Below are 21,422 nucleotides of genomic sequence, written 5' to 3'. Positions count from 1 at the left end.
TCTATTTTATCGACGGTGATAGTTCGTTTACAGTATTTTATTTTATCGACTGTTAAATTTGTAATTCAGCTGCTGCTATCTAGTGGTAAAAATGTGTTTAAGCAGGGCGTACTCGCTTAATTGCGTCATAAGAGAAACTGATTTTCCTAGGTAGTCAGCCATATTGACTCGCGCGGAAGAACATTGAAAGCAGTCCCGTATCCACAGTGCTACAGTTTCATTTAAATGGTGCATTATCGTTACAAAGATTCTCCAATCGAGTTGGATATTCCATGAACCGTAATTAATAATCGAGTGAAGAATCTGATAACATTAAGGTAAGTAACCATTAATATTTGTATGCGAGAAGGGACTATTTGAAAATGGTGCGAGTATGGGCCGTGGCTGTATCTCCAGCGTCGCCCCGCGATTCGACGGACCTGTTCGTGTTCGTACCCGTCGGTGGAATTGGAACAAGAGTTGTTTATGTGCTTACGGTAGGAAGTATTCTGTTAGTTACTCGAGAAAAATACAATTAGTGCTTCAGCTTTGTACATTTTTTTCTTATTTACATTTTGATCCACGATTTTCTCATTGTGGTGTATTGTATATTTAAGAGAAGACCGCGTCTATATCCAGCAAGGTAAGTTTACTAGTTTTCTGATTTCACTTTATTACCTTCGTGACACAGTGTAACAAAATTTGATCGAACTTCATTAAAAACATTTTCTTAAGTATAAATTAGAAAGAGTTTTATACTTTTTATGTTTTTGATCTGTGGCACTAGATAGGTATCAGTATACATTTGTAAATATGACAGTTTAGCGTTATTCGAAGTATTTATATTATAAATTGATTGTTTGATTTCTGTTGTTTTCTCATATTTGTTCTCCATTTTTAGCATAAAATGTACTATCGTATAAAAAATTATGTATTGTTCACCTAACCTACAATGATTTTAAATAAAATTCAGAACAAAAAGTGTAACCGAGTTCTTTTACGATTGTACATATTAGCGAGAATATCTTCCACGATCGAACGTAGATGTATTGTATAGAATTTATACCTTTTAATCTATATTTTAATTAAAAAATACACGGAAACATTTCCTTGGTCCGGTTAACAAAAAATTTGTACATAAGGTATATGCAAAACATTTCTACAATTGCATGCGCGTGTGTATGTGTGTATACTCTATATTGTATAAATCTGATATGAAATTAAACAATTGAATCATCTGTTATTTGTTCGAAATTGTTGATAAATAAAATTACATCTGAAATCCAGACAAACATAGGATCAATACAATCAAGTGATCAAACTCGCAAGTGCATTCTTTGCGCACTCTGTATCATATTTCACCGGGGGAAAAAACTATCATCTATTCTCTCGTAATTAGTGGTATGGCGTGATGTATAGAACACGTTGAACATGATTGTCAACGATGTATCATCGTTGGGATAAAAACAATTGACAAATCTGAAATAACAACGCATCGGTTATAATTTCTTTCTGCTATCGTTTCATTTCTACTTTCATATGTGACCCTGAGAATAAAACTTCGCCGCACACATATTGTGCTATCACTTTACACAAAATGGAATTTATTTTTAAACTATCTACTAAATCTTATACACATCCGGTATAATTCGAAATGGTTACTTCCTATACATTTTTAATTGAAAAATAATTATACCGGTAATGGTACATTGAGTTCCACTTTTCAGATCATTTTACATTCCCGTTTCCGCAGAATCGAGATTTCGTCATTGTGTCTCATGGACGTTCATTACCAGCAATTAGGTCAATTATGTACTTTGTCGCGGAGACGCCAGCATTTCCGAAAGATCACATAGCTTGGTTGCGCTTCTGGTCACCGGTAATCGATGACAGCTTCCATCGTTCATTTCTTTACATTCTCTAGTACTTTTCCTGCATAATTATTAAGCGTTTTAATATTAATCACGCAGAAAAGAAAAACTGTTGAAAATTGAAAAAAGATTATCAGAGTAGTCGCTTCACGTAATATACCAACGCGGTGTTCGGTTACGCGCAGATCAATCATGTATAGATTCCAGGGTGTATTTAGGATTATTATTACAAACCGTGCACCGCGTTAACCAGGGCAAGGAAGTGTACTCACGGCCGATGCGTAGGGAGGTGTGGCGTTGATAGGAGGTGATGCACGACACGACCGAAGTTACAATGAACTTGGGGGAACCGAGCTTACCCGCCGGTGTAATACACCGTTTGTAACGCTCCTTTCTCCTACCGGGAACGTGCGTACTCGTGAACTATGACACGAGTACCGCTAGAATATTCTGTCCAGCAGCTTCGTTGATGCTGAAATCAGTACAAATGCGTTCTAATTGCGTGAGATTAATGCCGTCGAGATTAATCTGTTTAAAACCGACGAAAGCGTCGGATGCCCCTTACTATCTGCCCCTTGTAACCGATTACCAGAGGATAATCGTACCTTTCACAAGGAACTGATTGTGATTTAAACACACCTTCGCTTTCATATTGATATTCATGCGATACGAGTCTCTTTTTTTTTCGATACCAAGTAAATATGGCAGCTGGAAGTATAAAATACAGTGGTACCTCGGTATACGACCTTAATCCGTTCCTGATGTTTGGACGTATACCAAACCAACCTTTCCCATAAGAAGTAATGTAAAAATGATTAATCCGTTCTCATGTATAAAAAACCTCCTATATTATTATACCTACATTAATTTTTCCTCTTTTATTCAAGAGCATCCCTTTGGGGAAGTACTCACATGATATTGTAATAATTTAACAAATTTACTTATAGCCACTTCACGACAGATTGTAAATTAATACATTTAAAAAAAAAATTCCTCCGAGATAATTATTTAAAAATGACGCAAAATTTGTCACGACCAAACAGGACGTATTCCGAATTGAGCGTATTCCAAAGCAGGCGTATACCAAGATACCACTGTAGTACGTACTCGTATTTACTTATATCGATTTATCCCTGCGGATGACGCACCACGTGTTTCAGGTAAAGAAACTGATATCATCAGTAAGTATTAAAAAAGTAACGGGAGAGATAAGATGGCGTAAAAACAGAATAATAGAAATAAATTACACAATAAACGGAGAAATAAACAAATCATAGGTGATTCTTTTAGATTGGATATTGAGTACCCCTCGTTCTATGCGGTAATCGTGTTTTTATTTTATTCGTAAACGTTATCAGTTTATCGTAGGCAATCAAGATAGTTTTATCAAGTATTATCCCAGTTAAATTATAGTACTACGCTTTTAATAGTAGCTCTGACTACGGTGGTGGTGGTAGTATTAATAGTAATCACGGAGATACGAGCACACCTGTCCACCGATAGTAAACGTGGTCTCGCGTGGCCGCTCGATTCACGTAAAATTTAATTGCTCAGCTAGCTAGTTACGCATACCTGTCTTCCGTAAAGCAATCACCGGAAGCATTGGCGATGCACGTTAACCACGCGATAGAAACTTGAAAGATAAACACGATCAAGGCGTGGCTAGGTTTGTCACGTGGTGTTACCGGGATCGCAGTTTACAGTGTAACCTGGATTTCGATCTACGATGATACCATTACCTTTTAAAACGTTTCTTCGTTAAATTCTTTCTACTCTCTAATTAGAAATTCTACAAGTTTCTAATAGTTGTCATTTTGCATAGTTACGCATTCCAGGAAATTAAGTTATCAAGCGTTTCTTCTAATCACGTTTCACCCAGAAATTGCACCACATACCAGGCATGATTAAATAACGTTTGTTACTTGTTTTATCACCTACTTATGTAGATTCGTTAACCGAAGCGTCGCGTATTTATGAATCGTCCTGTAGGGGAAGCAAGTTCGCGTGCGAGATTGTCCTGTGAATCGATGAAAATCTAACACGCTCTTCCCGAGATATAAGAGACCAGTACTTGCCCCCCTGGGGATGTTTGATCGATCGACGTTCCTACATCGCGGCCGGATACGTGCTAGCTGACAATTTTCCGGTCGACGAGTGGCAACAAACGAGGACTGAAATACGGTCGAGTTTCCTACGGTTCCGTGGTGCGATCGTATAAACAGCTTCCGTGAAGCGTGCCTTAATGCGTTCAAGATCTACGACGCTTTCTTAGGCTTTCCGTGCGCGATGCAAACGACGCACCTTATGCGTCATTTTTATGCTAAAAGGTACGAAATCTCCGGGGTATTAACACACCGACGCCGACGTCCAAATACGACGCGGAAAGAAAGCCAGTTGCCAGATCGCTTGCCTTTCCAGAAGGCTGCTAATTCGCGAATACGTCGTCGGTGCACTTTACTTATTACCTCGACCTAACTGCACCCGTCATTTGCCTCCGGTATTCATCGTCGTTCAGTAAGAGATTAGCGAACGAGACGCGAACGATAACCGTAAAATCTCACGTATAAAGGACCGTAGGAAGGGTAGAGGGAACAAAGAAAGATGATACACGCTTTTAAGGGATGCGGTGATTTTCGTACGCACTCAGGCACCGAGATCCACTCCGGTTTCCTCGATTCCAGCACGTGCACAACATCGGGCGAGAGTATTTTATCGGTCGTCGTGTGCAGACGATAGAAAGGGGTGCTCTTTTTCCCCGTTATATTTTCTTTTTTTGCCGTTCAACCCTTTCTTTCATCGTGCTCGCGTACATTCATCGTAGGTCTTCGTCTGTCGCGAGTTTCAATGGTAGGAATCGGGTGGGGCGTTAGAGGCGGGAAGAACAGGGTTGAAAGAAGGAAGGAGACACGAAGGGTGACGTGTATCCTTTGATGCGTGAAATTAAACGGATAAAAGGTTTGAAAACGTCGTCGAAATTTCGGCGAACTGTGCAAGATCCATCGCTTCCTCCCTTAAGGGGAAACAACCTTAAAATCCCTTTTCTTTCTAAACTGCATACAAATAAATGAAGTTGGGAATGGTGTTCCTTAAACCAGTCGAGCGTGAACTCGACGCTGGAATTAACGAGAATTGCATTTCTGATCGAAGGTATAATATCCGGGCGGGATACCCCCCGTTTATTGAATCGAAAGTCACCGAGTGGTTCGTGCTTTAATTAAACGCCGCGTTACGACTCCCTCGCGTATTTTTACACGAGAACTCGTTCACGAGTGATCTTGCGGGCTGTTGCACGAGCGTAGAATTAAAACCTCGAGCGGTCGTCAACTACGTGAACACGTTTCGATCGTGTCGGGTACAACCCTATATAACTCGAGTACCCTTTTATAATTTATAACAATTTGGAGGGTGTGGTTTGGGCTTGAAATCTCTCATTTTCTTCGACATCCAGTAGAGAACATTAATTATAAAATTTCTATTGTAATAACTGTAGCGATAGAAAAGGAAGTAATAGGCAGTACTTTCACAGAAAACAATGGAATTTCCTCGTACGAGCATAAACTAGCAACAGGCAACATTCCTCTTTCCTTTCTTTACCCTTTTTCTCGCAACATGATTCCTGCGTAACAATGTCGACTTTTTACCACCGCTTTTCTTCCCGCGTGAACTACCATATAATTGCTTATGCCCTACCGCAACACCGCGACGTCGTTTCATCGCGAGCCCTTCAGTTATTACGCTTTTTTTCACAGTTGAATCGTTTTTCTTTTCAATTCGCATCTCTTCGAAAGACCTTATTCGCGTTTGTAAAGAAACTCCTTTGATTTCCCACTGGAAAGGAAAGTGTCCAACAGCTGGGAAAATGCGAATCACGTTCCCGAGGAAGGAGGGCAAAAAATAAACGCGAAGGAACATTTCGATGTACACGCGGAGGAGAAAATGCGCTCGTTGGTCGTCGATTAGATGCGCCAAGCGGCCATGACGAGAATAGAAAAAGCAAGGAAGAAAAAATAGAAATCACGCTTCTCGTCGATTACACGCGTCATTTAATCAAGCACGAGCGTTTCACGCGTTCCGTGATCTGTGAACATGGTAAAAGTCGTAACGTAGAAAGGGTTGTGTAAAACCTTGGAAAATCGATGCTCTGTAGAGATACTTGTACATGAATCACCCTGTACTCCGGCACGAGGGATTTAAATGCCGCGAACCGAAACGATCGCGTCCGCTTCTGGTTGGGTACAGCGTGTATTCATTCACGTAGCTCGATTGCCAGCCACCACTGGGTTAATAAACTGCATCGTGTATACGTGTGGAGAGCCGGCCTGGCTCGTTTTCCGACATCCTCCACGTTCGTGCTCTTCTGCAAGCACCACTCGTACGATAAGAATTTCGTCGATCCGTTAATCGGGTCTGCACGTTCGATGTTGTCGATACTCCAGATTCAGATACCGCGGTTCCGTTAACCGGAAAATGCGACTCCGTATCGTCAACTCCCTTGAAGCTTTGTTCTGTGAAAAAAAAAAATAACGTCTCGAGAGCAGGAACGAAACCGGAGATAAATTTGCAATTTAAAATCCTTATTATCCACTGCGTTGGTCGTTGATTCTTTTATTTCTGGCTCTCGAGATTTGCATTTTTGCAATTATCACGTCGAACGCTGTTCTTTCTATTTTTATTCGACGTTTGACGTCTCGAAGGATACGTCGTATCTCGTGATGTTACGAATTCATTCATTAAAGACGATGGCTGTTTAATGCGTACGGAGGACGAGAAGATGTACGAGCCACGGAGCCGTGTGCACACACGATCGCGTGGGCGTGTGCCAGAGATCACGCGACCCTCGTTTACAATAAGCCCTTTGACACACGACCAAACGAAGCCCACGCGTCTTTGAAAGGATCTCGGCTAACGTCGGGAAAAAAGCAGATTCTTTCAGACCTTTCAGGCTCGCTCCATTCAACCGGGCCTTTAAACTTTAAGGCGACCCGTTAGCAAAACGAGACGGATCGACCGGTTTCCTCGGTGTCTACATCTTGGATCCGAGACTCTCCTTTTAACTTTCCAATTCTTCGCGACTGTCCATCACGGTCCTCCGCGGTGTCTATGATATTCTAAAATATTGAAGTTTCGTCCGTTTGTTGAAGAAAGGCAGTGACTCAGTGCACTGAATTCATGGTTTAGAATTTCCTCTTTGTTCCGATTATTCGACTAAATTAAGCGATTTCGTATCGCTGGTCACTGATAACCCCTCCCATGGACAGTCAACTGTAAATCATCGAGAACCGTTGTTTCCTTTCCCTGGAAAGAAGCTGCAATGACGATTGTGAAGCGTTTAGAATACCCTCGGTGTTCAGCGCCGAACGGGTTAAAGTAGAGAAAGGCAGACGATCCAAGAAATAGATGTATCATAATCGACGATAATCTCGCTCGTAGGTGAAAGAAATTCCTCCCACATAGCACGAAGAAAACGATTGTTGGAGCATTTTGAACAGTCAATGCAACATTGGTCACCGCGTCATCGTGCTGCTAATCGGTGCATTACTTCATCAGCCTAGTAAAGAGCACGGTAAAGGACGTCTGCTTTCAGCGATGACGACATTCAGGCTTGTCGAACTTACACACAGCCACGAAAACAGCCATTCTACGAATTCCATCGTGATTACTGCATAATAATAAAAAAAAAAAATTGAATCAAATTTTACTTTTACCATTTAGGATTATCGAAGGAATCGTCAATGCAATAGATCGTCGCATTGTATTCCTGTTTCATCTAGGAAGTTACAAAAGGTATCCTTTTTTTCATTTCAGTCGCGACATTATACAACTCGTAGCAAGGCACGGATTTATGTAATTACTCTTTTGTCGAGTTAGGTCGTTGCGTAGCCTCGTAACGAGATATTCGTTGGGAATTGAACGTTAAACCGTGATTTCCGTTTTAATGATGCACAGACCGGTCCCACCCTTTTTCTGGACGCGTCTGTCTGTCGCTGTTCATGAATCACGTTTCATGCACAGCATCTGAAATGATAGGAAAAACCACGGTATCGTTGGTGGAGACATTTTTCCAGCTCGTTCCCGTCGAAGCACTAATGGTATTTGTAACGACAAACGGCATATCCCGGTATGGTTCTGATTCCATGCAATTGAGGTTGAATTACTGTTTGCAACGCTACCATTGCATAAGGGACCGTGTATCCGAGCTACTTCGCACAGTCGATTCGAATGATGGAAACTCGACAAAGCGTGTCGGTCAGGGTCGCGCACGTTATTTCGTGACTACTTTTAATTCCTAGAAACGAATATAAATTTCAGAGAACCCACTGTTAATTACAGTAGAATTCCATTTCTTGGAGTTCCATTTCCTAGCGTCTCAAATACAATTTTACCAGTAGGGATATAGATTATGAAAGATAGATTATCGAGGTGTTAATTAATGTAATATTGGAGCACTTAGACCATCTAAATGAACATGTTTCGTTGAGTCATTTTCCATTCAAAGGATTGATCGATAAAGTATCTGATAATTTTTTATAACAATCTTATCGTCCAATAATATCCGACACGAGATATTTTAATCTAAGAGCTATTATAAATATCAACAGTTTATTGGCTTTGTATCGAGACATTGCTCTCAATCTATATATAAGAATCGTGTACCCACACACGTTCATTCTTTGCTGCTCCAAGAAGGGCCAACGACCTGTAGTAAATGTACACACATGTGCCTCTATCGTACGTAACTACTACAACCTGTCTTCTCAAAGTCTTACGAAATCGCTCGTACTATTTTCTCTGTCGTTTTCTACACGCTGATTTCAGACACCGCATAGACAACGGAGATTCTGCTTACCCGACGTATGATTACGCACCAACGGTACCAGCACATAAGAGTACCATATTTTTCTCCTTTTTGTCGTTGACCATAAATCTTGGAAAGAGTCGCATCTGGTGCACACCAGATGATAATGCGCGAACATTAAATCACCGTTGCGAAAAAAGAGTCGAGCAGTCGTTGGGAGAGACGAGGTATCATTACTGATGGGGGACCAGTGCTTTAGGAATAAATATATTTCGAACTCACAGCAGCGCTGAACCTGGTCCTGACTTCCCACAATTATTATCAGAGATGGAAATGATACGAATAGCTCAATTATTCGAAGTTTTACAACTCCATATAATTCGAAGCAGTTGGAAATTATATTCTCGTTTTCCCTCCGTGTTTTCCTTCGTTAATGAGATAGAAACCACGGTGCTTTATGGAGGGTACGTGTAACTCCAAGAGCCCCGGCAAATATTGATTATTTCTCTACATGGCACCCTCTAGTCTAGACAGGATCTATACTCGAACACCGTTGAACCGGCACACGCGATCTTTTCTCGGTGGAAAATGAATTTATCGTCGAGTTCTTTTATACATGGCACTTTCATTTCCAGCACAGGGCTGAAATATGCCGGAGGAACAGAAGTCAGCTGGTGGGCCACCAGAGGTAACGGCAGAAAATGGTACCGGAACGAATTCACCGACCAAAAGCCCGGTTAGCAAAGGAAAACTGGCACTTGCAAGAATCACCCTGCTTGATGGGACCGTAAAAGATTTTCACATAGATGTAAGCTGCTTAGTTCTTGCTTTATTCTTCAATTGACCTACAGCTTGTATGCGAGCGGAGGCTAATAACAAAATCAATTTTTTTTTTATTGCAGAGGAAAGCAAAAGGTCAAGATTTACTCGACATGATATGCCAGAGTATGAATTTACTGGAGAAAGATTACTTTGGTCTCATTTATGAGGATCGACACGATTCGCGAAACTGGCTAGACCTTGATAAAAGGATTGCAAAATTTGTAAAAAGTATAGCGTTATTCTTGACACTTGGCCTACTGGTATTTGCGTGATTGCTAATGCATTTTCCTTTGATGTTGCCAGATGAACCGTGGAAATTTAATTTCGAGGTGAAATTTTATCCACCGGATCCAGCTCAATTGCAGGAGGACATAACTCGTTACCAGCTATGCCTTCAAATTAGAAACGACATCATCACAGGACGATTACCGTGTTCTTTTGTGACTCATGCACTTTTAGGCTCTTATTTGGTTCAATCAGAGGTTGGAGATTACGATCCAGAGGAGCATGGGCGTACCTATTTGAAGGATTTCAAGTTTGCCCCTAATCAAACACCAGAATTGGTAGAAAAAGTAATGGACCTGCATAAAACACATAAGTTAGTCTCGTCCATATTAATCAGTGAATTATCAATTATAATTCCCAAGATGATTTGTTAAGGAAGAATGATAAAAGAACGTTTGCGAATTTTTAGAGGTCAAACGCCTGCAGAAGCAGAACTTCACTACCTTGAGAACGCAAAGAAATTAGCGATGTATGGAGTTGATCTCCATCCTGCTAAAGACTCTGAAGGAGTTGATATAATGTTGGGTGTATGCTCGTCGGGCCTTCTCGTCTACAGGGATCGATTGAGGATCAATAGGTTTGCTTGGCCAAAGATATTAAAGATATCTTACAAGAGGCATAACTTTTATATAAAAATCAGACCCGGTGAATTTGAACAGTTTGAATCGACGATAGGTTTCAAACTGGCAAATCACAGGGCGGCGAAAAAGTTATGGAAAGTGTGCGTTGAGCACCATACCTTCTTCAGGTAATAATGATCTAAGAGTAATTTAAATTATAAAGATAGAATAGGGTGAAATACATAAAGGGTTTTAATCGTATTTCTTTTAGGCTCATGAGTCCTGAGCCTGTAAAGAAAGTAGGTCTGATACCACATTTGGGTTCTCGTTTCCGATACTCGGGCAGAACTCATTACGAAACGAAAAAGACTCCTATTGATAGACAACCTCCACAATTTGAACGATCTTTGAGTGGTCGACGCCCTACGTCTCGCAGCATGGATGGTAAAAAAACATCTTATTTTATTATTTGTAAAATTGTCAAGATTTTATTAGATGTATAATGTTTCATGCAGCATTAGGTGGACCAAAACAAGTCGAAACTTACGGATCAGAACCAAGTAAGAGACATACAATGAGCTATGAACCAGAAATGATTCCTGACATGGAGCATATAGATCAACGGCCTAGTCCAATTAAAAAACAAAAGGAAAAGGTAAAAAAGAAGATATTTATATTACACACCTACATTATTAAATATAGTAATAGTTTGTAGAAGTTGCATGAATTCGTCATGCAAATTAAAAATTATTTCATGAATTTTAAGGATAACATTTTTGCGGTCTACGCTTTCAAACATCGTTTATATTTGAGCACATTGACGATATTAAAATTTTAACTAATTATCTAACTTCATATAACAACAGTTTTTGATATAATATATTATTGAAATAACAGTTACATTATGAAACCGAGAAATTGTAGAACACCAATTGGATCACTTGGAGAAAAAAGAAAAAAAAAGATAATAATACAATTTTATCATTATGCACTATTTTTTAAAATTAAACAAACAATATTAGTAGCCATGGCATGCTAATGATTAATTGTATGCCATGTATTAGACATGGTTGTATGCGTTAGATATTTTATTATATCTATTCTGAATTCATAAGAACATATAAAATAATTAAAATACAAGTTAATTAACACTGGTCATACATGAATAAATGGAAATTTGAAGGTGTGACAGAAAAATCAAAATATAATTGTGGGGGTATGCAACGAAGCATTTTAGTTAATTAACTTGTATAAGTTATACAAAGATTTGAAGTATGCAAAAAACCTAGGAATGTGTAGAGTTTACAAGACATTGTCTTATAATGATTATCAGACATCGAACACGTGGCATTTGTATGTGATAATTTAATTTTACAAACTTGAATTGAATCTTCACATCTTAGTGCTTCAATTGTAAAAAAAAAAAAGCTAACTGACACCTAACTAACACCGGTAGCTCACACGCAAAACAAGTGCTGGAACAACATCAGCTAGCAGTACCAGTAGCCTGGAAGGAGAATACGATGCAGATCGTGGCAAAAAGGTATAGAATTTCACCTGGAACATACTCTATCATGCATTAACCAACAGTTTTCTATTTGTATTAATGTATGTGACCATTTGGTGTTTTCCTTTTTTTCAATGCATGCAGTTATATTCTGTTTATTATTTGCAAATATACGGCCATCGCCTCAAAGCTGAACTCCTGAAATTCTTTAACATTTTCATTTATTCTAACATCATCACATAAGCATGCGCAGATGCAAATATTTTCATAGGTTTTATAAACTGCGCTAATGCTTGTGTTAGCATGCTATTAACAATTATAATCACGTATAACATCGTGTAATGAGAAAGATATTACAGTATTACAAGCAATCCTTTCCAGGACAGTACAGTTAACAACTGATCAACAACTGATATTTTTTGAGAGCGCAGACCGTACTTAGTTGTCAAGCATGAAATATGTGCCAAGAGAATGTACAAAACATGTAGTAGTTCATAATAGCTTAACAGTAAAAGTTGATTCGTGCTTATTGCATGAAGCGATGTGTGACTATAAATTTACTTATAGAAACCGGTCGGAGGAATCGCGGTCCTACCGCCCGGTGGTCTATCTAAGAAGAAAAAGGATAAACAGAATGAAAATGAAAAGGAAAATCATAATGATCTCAACAATTCAGATTTGATTAATGAAAGTGCTCTTGAGAACAACGACATAAAGTCACCCAGTAAGAAAGGGTTGAAAAAGAAAGATAAGGAAACGCCAGAAAAAACAGATAAAGAAAAGAAAGAAAAAATAAAGGTAAGTAATATATTGTACCGCTACCGATGTGCTATAGCTTATTATAATATACTTAGTGAGAAAAAGTATAGTTAATTGTGTTCGTTCTTAGAATAAAATTATCATGCACAAAAACATGTAGATGTTCAATAGGTAGAGAGAAAAATATTCAGTCGATTAAATTGTTAAGACTAGGATTTACATCCTGACTTTTTGATCAACTCACTTTATTTGTTAAATTATCCAAATTATCGACGAATATTCTTTCTAAATTTCTTAAGCTCAAACGATTACCTTCTACAATTGAAAGAACGATCAAACTGCATAAATTAGATATGTTTTAGTACATTTTTGTAAAAGATACTAGCATTGTAAAATTTGTAGTCTTTATTGGCTTCGTTAGTTTTTTTAATGTGTAAAAAATATGTTTGTTATATGGCATGTTTTTGGCATTGCATGTTTTTGTTTATTGTAAAAGAGTCCTGTTGGCGGCTTCCTATTTGGCAAAAAGGAGAAGGATTCAAAGCAGAAGAAGCAGAAAAAGAATAAAGAGCTAGAGGAATCAATGGAAAAGAGCGACACGGAATCAAATCTTTCTGTATCGGAAAAACAAATGAAATCTTTGACTGAAAAACCAAGTACTGAACAAACAAAGGCTAGTCCAGAACCACCGCAACTCCCCAGTTATACAAAACCTTATGATTACGAAGAAACAGAAGCTTCTCCAACGAAAAAACCTTTCACACCGTATGGATTTTCATACGAGGATAGACCGGCATCTCCTGAAATACAAAATCAGCAGTCACCAACTGCTGCGAGTCGAAAAGCTACGGGCTTAGCTTTTAATTACGCCCCAGGTGAGGAGAAAAAGGTAGCTGAATCAGCGGAAAAAAGGAAAACCAAAGAAGCTGAAACTAAACCACCGTCGGGATTAAAAACTCCTGGTCTGAATTATGTGGAATCTGCTGGTTTGAAAGAACAGCAAAAAACTGCATCCAGGCCGGATTTGGATAAGGATGCATCGACGATGCTTATCGCTGCTGAAAAAGATGCTGGATGTCAACCGAGTGTTGTTCAACCGATCCCTGCAGAATCGAAACCAGAGTACCATATTTTGCCACTTCCAGATGGTTCTAAAATTATAGGGGGTGTTATTTATACCAAAGACGGTAAATTATTAGATCAAAACAGTATCGGGCCGGAAAATTGCAAAGTATTGAACGGAAAAATTCATACAAAGGATGGTAATTTGGTTAAAAAATCCGAATTTGGTCCACATGGGATCTACATTAATAACGGTATAGTCACGACTAAAGATGGCAAACCGGTGAATCAAGAGGTCTTAGGTGTTGAGACAAATTTCATTAAAGATGGTGTTATATATGGTTCAAATGGACAAGTACTCGACGAGTATTTACTAGGACTAGAACATGCCCAAGTCAAGGAGGGGAAAGTCGTGAGGAAACATGGAAAACCAATAGAATATCATAAATTAGGTACTAATGGAACATACATAAAAGATGGTCTTATATTTACTTCTGATTCTAAACCACTTACGCAAGGATCATATGGTATAAATAGAAATTACATTGTTGCTGGAATAGTATGTAATGACAATGGAAAACCCTTGAATCAGTTTGTTTTAATACCCGATGAAACTTACATCTGTGATGGATTAATTTATGGACGAGACGGAACTGTAGTATCGGGTGGTATCTTAGGTCATGATGGTCATTATGTAGCAGATGGAAAAATTTACTCCAAGGATGGTAAACCAGTAAAACATGAATCCTTTAGTTCAGATGGGTCTGTTATAAAAGATGGTATAATTTACTCGAAAGATGGAAAGTTCTTAAATCAAGGATCTTTACTTCCTTGTGGTGCTCATTTAAAGGATGGAAAAGTTGTTGGTAAAGATGGAAAAACAATCAAACATGCATTTTATAACCTTGATGGAAGTTTCATAAAAGATGGTATTATATATAGTAAGGATGGTAGACCTTTAAGTCAGATTCCTTTAATGGCTGATGGAAGCTTTATCAAGGAAGGAATGGTGTATGACAAAAGTAACAAACCACTTACACAGAGTCTTTTCAAGCCAGATAACATTATAATTAAGGATGGTATAGTTTATGACACAAATGGAGTAACATTATCAGAAGCTATGCTGGGACCAGATGGCCTAATGATAAAAGATGGAATGATATACGGAAAAGATGGTAAACCTGTTAAACAAGAGTCTTTTGGTTCAAATGGAAGTTACATAAAAAAAGGTATCATTCATTCAAAAAGTGGAAAGCCTCTTAATCAGGATTCATTGATACCCGAGGGTACATCTATCAAAGATGGTAAATTATATAATAAAGATGGAAAGTTATTAAAGTTTTCATTTTTCAAGCCAGATGGAAGCTATGTTAAAGATGGCCTTGTATATGGTAAAGATGGTAAACCTTTGAATTTATGTTCAGCACTTCCAGAAGACAGTTTTATTGCAAATGGAGTAATTTTTGATTGTAATGGTACACCTATGGCTAGAAGTATGTTTGGATCTGATGGTTCGTACGTTGCCGGCGGTATGATTCACAACAAAGACGGTAAAATGATTTCAGAAGGTGTTTTCGGACCCGATGGTAATATTATCAAAAATGGCTTGATTATTGGAAGAGATGGTAAACCCTTGACTCAAGATGACAAAGGGCCAGATAATTTAGCAGTGAAGGATGGAAAAGTGGTTGATAGTCAAGGAAATCCTACAAACTTGGCATCGCTTGTTCCAGATGGATGTTATATTCAAGATGGTGTAGTTTATGATAAGAATCAGAGTCCTCTAAAACAAGGAGCATTTAAACCTGACGGTACTTATATCAGAGATGGTCTTATATATGGATGGGGTGGACAATTACTGAACATTGGCACTGAATTACCTAATGGAAGTTACGTACAAGAAGGCAGAATTTATGGGAAAGACAAGCAGCCTCTGGATCATAGCTCATTTGGTACTGATGGAGGATACATTGCTAATGGTTATATATATGGAAAAGACAGGCAATTACTTGCTCATGGAACATTTGGAAACGATGGAAGTTATATAAAAAATGGATTATTATATGGAGCAAATGGCAACCCATTAAACCGTAAACAGTCGGTAATTTCTATTACACTCGTTCGTTATGGTTTAGTGTATGGTACTGATGGTAAACCACTGAAGTCTGGTAATTTTGATACAAATGGAAGTGTTGTTAAAGATGGAAAACTTTACGATAGTGCTGGTCAACCTTTAAATCAGGCTTCTTATAGAAATGATGGAAGCTTCATTAAAGATGGTCTTATTTATGGAAATAATGGAAAACCATTGTCTCAAGGTAATCTACCTCCTGAAAATAGCTTTATTAGAAATGGAAAGATTTATGATCCAAATGGACAATTATTAACACAAGAAGCATTTGGACCTGAAGGTTTGAAAATAGTGCAGGGAGTTGTCGTAGACAAGACTGGTAAACCCCTAAAACAAGGAAACTTTGATACAGAGGGGAACATTATTAAAGATGGTATTATTTGTACATCAGCAGGCAAGCCTCTTGAGAAATATTTCACTGTAATCACACTTAGCTTAGTCCGCAATGGTTTGCTTTGTGACAAAGATGGAAAACCTGTTAGACAAGCACCATATGGAAATGATGGAAGTTATGTTAAGGATGGAAAGATCCATGACAAATTTGGCAAACTAATGAATCAAGAAATCTTTGGAGATGATGGAGCCTATTTAAAAGATGGTGTTATCTTTGATACTTCTGGAAATCCTTTAGACAGTGATACAATTTTGAAAGATATGCAAGATGCAACAAAACCAACTGTTTCAAAAACAAAAAGAATTTCTACTACAAACACTACTCCAACAATAGTGAAAACAACAACTAAACAATCGGTAGTAAAGGATCAAGAAGGTGTGACACGAAATATTGAAGAAAAAGTTGAAGATCTTACACCTGGAGGCACAGGCCAAGTAACAGTTTCTACACAAATGAACAAGGTGATACAATTTTTAATAAAGTATATAATATAATATATAGTACAATTAACTACTTCACTAATTATAAGGTAAGAAAAGTAATGTTAACAAAAACAATTACGAGTTGATGAATTTCTGACATTTGATAAAGATAAAGGACCTCACATTCCTCAGTTTTATTTTTGTTCACTCTTTTAAATTATTTTACACGATGCTGTAAATTTTATATAATACTGTACTGATTATAATATACATAATGATTTTGTAAAGTGCACCGTAGATCTAGCTATGTGATTTTTGGTCATTGAATATTTATTGCATGTAGTAAATATGTACTATTGATATAAATTCTAAATATAATTATACAAGTGGCAAAGGAATATACCGAGGTCTCAAAAAAATTGGTTGCTGAATGGCAAAAAGATACCAAAACTTCTAAGAATCTTAAATAGTAAAAAATTTAGAACATCTAACGCGCTAACACTTTTTGTAATTTTACACACATATTGTTTTACTATAAGACATTAGTTACCTTGTAGTTGTATTTAGGCAGAGGCACCAGATGATGGTAGAACTCCATATATGACGGCGACTGCTGTCACCACACGTACCGCTACAATGCACGAGGATCTTGAAAAAAATCAAAAGACTAGCCAGGTTTGTAGTATTATCATTTAGATATTCAGATTACATGCCTTACTGTTTTATTTTCATCATTTAAAAATCATTATACATACAAATATTTGCAATTCTTTTGCCTATTATATTGATTTATAGGGCTAGAATTATTTTTTTTTGTAATTTTTTTATGTTAGGTAGAGGAAAAGACTGTAGCGCATACAACAGCAACCAGTGCAACAAGACAAGAGCAGAGAGTAGTAACTCAAGAAGTTCGAACAACCAGTCATGTACTTTCTGGTGAACAGGTAATAATGTATTCATCATTCAAAAATATCCCCACTAATGAATGAAGCATGTAAAATATTTATGTAAATCATCACATGTTGTGTCTTTGGTTCAGCCTAACATTAAATCATTAAAATCTATTATACATATTACATGATGATAATATGGTCATTGCACATACATTTATGCATATTTTTTAAGTGGGAAAATCAGATAACATTATGGAGCTTATGATTCTTATATTATATATTATATATATACTTTTAAATATGCAATTGTATAAAAAAATAAGAATTATACACACGTTCAATATACATTTAACAGGATTATACAGTACATTCAGATAAAGGGGTTGTAATTTGTTTAGTAAATAGCAATACCTAACTTATTCAGGAATTGGTTAATTTACACAGTTTAACTGGTGCTATTTTTCATTTAATTATTTTTATTTTTTTTTATTTTTGTAATTAATTTTTGCCGGCTTGGTTAACACATTGCATGGTGTAGCTGTTCTCACGAAGGCTCAGTACATCAAGTTCAAGCAGTGATGATTCAGGTACTCCAATTGACCTTGAAGATGATCAGCAGGCTTTCTACAATCAGTACTATCAGGTAAATCTAAGGAATAGTACAAACACATTGGTCCTTAAAAATTAAAAAATTTTCATTGTTATACTATTTTTATTACGATATTATTTTAAAAATTATTCTGAGAGGTGGACCTTCACCAAGGTACATATTCTTCAGGTATTATTACATCACAGAATGTTATTCATTTCAAAAGTAAATCAATCATTTTTATAAAAATATTAATGCTAATTCATTTCATATGGTATTCATTGCTTAACATTTGTGGGAAAAATCATTTATAAAAAATGTAATCTATTCATTATCATAGAAGCGCTGGTTTTAAGGTATTAATCAGTAGTTATAAATAACAATTATTATACGTGTACAGTCTATAAAATATGAATAATGCTTTGGTCCTGTACATTTTATAATGCCTTTATATTTTAATATAATGTAAATGTAATTGTATGGTATTAATAGAGTTTGTTGCATTATATCATAGATTATCTACATACAAAATATTAATGGGAAAATTTCATTTAGGGTGATCAAGCTGGTGTTGTTGAAACTGAAGCACATGTTTATAAAGGAGAACCAGAACATAATGTGACTACAACTACTACAGTTCCGCTGGTAGCAACTGAAACCAGGAAAGTAGCTGTTGAAAGTGAAGACGGCATGTACAGTGCGACTGGAGAAATAGTTAGTTCTCAAACAATATCGAGTAAGACCCGTACAGTTGAGACAATAACGGTAAGATTCTTATTTCTATTGTAGGTGTTGAACATCGTTTGTGATGTTACATTTATTTGTTACTGTATTTTTAGTACAAAACTGAAAGAGATGGAGTTGTAGAAACGCGCGTAGAGCAAAAAATAACAATACAATCTGACGGCGATCCAATTGATCACGATCGGGCGTTGGCAGAGGCAATCCAAGAAGCTACTGCTATGAATCCTGATATGACAGTAGAGAAAATAGAAATTCAACAACAAACAGCACAGTAACCAGATTTAAAAACAGTTTTGTAAGAAATTAAGGGCACTCTCAAATCTAAATGCTTAAAATTCTGAAAACTAGAAAATTAAATTGATATTCTCTGTATTATACATTAACATGCATTCTTCAATATTGCATGGTAAATAATCGAATTGAATCTTTCTATTGTCATCAATTATTTAAGCATTTTGCCAGGAAAGGGCAAGTTAAAAAAAATTGGAAACATTATTTCTTAGCAAATGTTATCCAATAATATGAGCTTGAACTTGATTGAAAATCAAGTTACTCCAAGAAAAGTATAAGTGATGTTTTCTTCTAAGAAAAAAAAGAGTTACGGTACCTCGTACCGTAAACTGCAGTGTTCATATTCAAAATATGTATTATTTACATATACAGAGGCATAAATAAATATATATTATACATGTTATGTATACATAGCGCTGTATGTACGTAAACTAACCAATTTGTTCATAGTTATATAATAATAAGGCAGAGTGCCCTATAAACTTACATTACTGTTTGATAGTAAATACAATGATATTCATGCAGTGTCTCGTGTAATAAGTATAGTATGTCATTTATATAAAACTTGTTCAAATGGTACACAGTAAAACAACATTATTAAGCTTAATTTTTATTTTTATTTTTTGCAGACTTTTTGTTATAACTTAAATTTCTATTTTTGAAAGATCATCTTTGAGCCTAATATTAATAACATAATTAAAAGAAATATTAAAAATGTTTTAAACAGTCGAGAGTATTTAAGTGTATAATTAATATATATATTTGAATTATGCAAGCAGTACAATACACACACACACACACAATATATATATATATATATATATAGCATAATTTTATGAAAAATAATTACTTCAAGATGAATACATCGGAAAGTAACAGTGGAAGACTTATAATACATAAGTCACAGATACACAAATTTTTTTATAATGATTCATGCGATTTAAACGTAGCTTTCCTGCAATATGTTTTTTTGTATAGTTTAAATATTTGTGATATATATTTTTTTCAAAACAAATATTACATAATGTTTATTGTATGACAAAGTCCTTTAAATATAAAATATTAATATATACATAAAATATATATATACATGTATACATAAACATTTATGGTTATTTGATAAAATGAATAGAAGTCTACAAAGTTTCCTGTAACTTAAAGTATTAATATTCAGCAATGTGATACTGAAAGGAAATACACGTTGTTAACATTGCTATTGTATACAATTTTTATTTAATAATTTAAAAATATGCATTTGGAAGCTATGTAGATTTTCTTAAGCTATATACTTCAGAAATGAAAAATGTATTAATAACATTAATAAGATAAATTATATGTATGTAACTTCACACCAAGAGCTACGATGCATTGGTCAGCGTACATGTCTAAATTTAGCTGTAATTTCTGTAGTTTTAAGACTACAATTTCATATAAGATTTTGTTTGTTCAATAGTTTATTTAATTTTTGTATGAAACATGAAAAATATTACTAAGAAACAAAAAAGGCTGATAACCTGAATCTACAATATAAAGTTATTATGATGCAAGTCATACTTTGAACAAATAAATCTACATAAATATATAAATTTATAAATATGAATTACGTATCGCAGTTTCGTATATTTATGTATGAATAGTATGTATATTGTTCATGCGGCAGTTATAAAGCAACATTAAATATGCATATCACACTGTAGGAGGCTTGTTTATACCTTTGTTCTTTAATGTATTGTTTAAAAGTCTATTCATATGAATTACACTTGCATTTTGCACAAAGCATTTATTTTATTATACTAAATATAATATGTTTATATAATAATTATAAATTAATCTTTTTTACTTTTTTACATTTTGCATAACGTATAATAAATTGAATGAAAAAATTTAGATGTATTATTACGTTAAAACCATTATACTGGTTATATCTATTTTTTATGAATACATCATTTCTTCCATATTGTAATGCTAATAAGATTTATATTATGTAAAACCATCCAAGTTTCTGTAGAACAAAGGATAATCATTGACCGTCTACGTGCGAACTGCATTAAATATTCTATGTTAAGTTTTGTTATACGCTGGCAGCTAATGAATTGTTCGAATAATATAAAATATACCGATTCATTAATTTCATTTTATTTTGTGCCGTTAGTTATATTTTAAATATGCTCAACCATTTCATTACATCTATTTGTTTCTGAATATTATTTATAAGTAGTTTAAGAGATTTCGTAGATTGATTTTTATGTTTCGATATTATAAAAAGTAGTAAAGTTACGATAAAAGAAAAAAATTAATTTTCTACTTGTACCTTTTA

The 21,422-nt window shown here is 35.9% G+C and overlaps 1 protein-coding gene across 6 annotated transcripts; it reads left to right on the top strand.

Moving 5' to 3' along the window:
• Window positions 1-151: 151 nt before the first annotated feature.
• Window positions 152-20,979, top strand: cora (erythrocyte membrane protein band 4.1 like coracle). Of its 6 annotated transcripts, XM_034318461.2 has the most exons (16): window positions 379-476; window positions 597-622; window positions 9,282-9,454; window positions 9,549-9,696; window positions 9,772-10,066; window positions 10,163-10,501; window positions 10,585-10,757; window positions 10,829-10,968; window positions 11,770-11,856; window positions 12,388-12,618; window positions 13,076-16,627; window positions 17,156-17,263; window positions 17,422-17,532; window positions 18,020-18,124; window positions 18,626-18,835; window positions 18,910-20,979. In XM_034318461.2, exons 3-16 carry the CDS (start codon window positions 9,296-9,298, stop codon window positions 19,087-19,089), a joined length of 5,838 nt encoding a protein of 1,945 aa, XP_034174352.2. In that variant the 5' UTR covers window positions 379-476; window positions 597-622; window positions 9,282-9,295; the 3' UTR covers window positions 19,090-20,979. The 6 variants fall into 6 exon arrangements, with proteins under 6 accessions (XP_034174349.2, XP_034174350.2, XP_034174352.2 ...); XM_034318458.2 differs by lacking the exons at window positions 379-476; window positions 597-622 and adding an exon at window positions 152-317; XM_034318459.2 differs by lacking the exon at window positions 597-622 and having other exon boundaries at window positions 355-476.
• The last annotated feature ends 443 nt before the right edge of the window (window positions 20,980-21,422 follow it).

This window comes from Osmia lignaria, chromosome 6, assembly GCF_051020975.1.
Source record: "Osmia lignaria lignaria isolate PbOS001 chromosome 6, iyOsmLign1, whole genome shotgun sequence".
NCBI lineage: Eukaryota > Metazoa > Arthropoda > Insecta > Hymenoptera > Megachilidae > Osmia > Osmia lignaria.
This window is presented reverse-complemented; position numbering and strand designations above follow the sequence as displayed.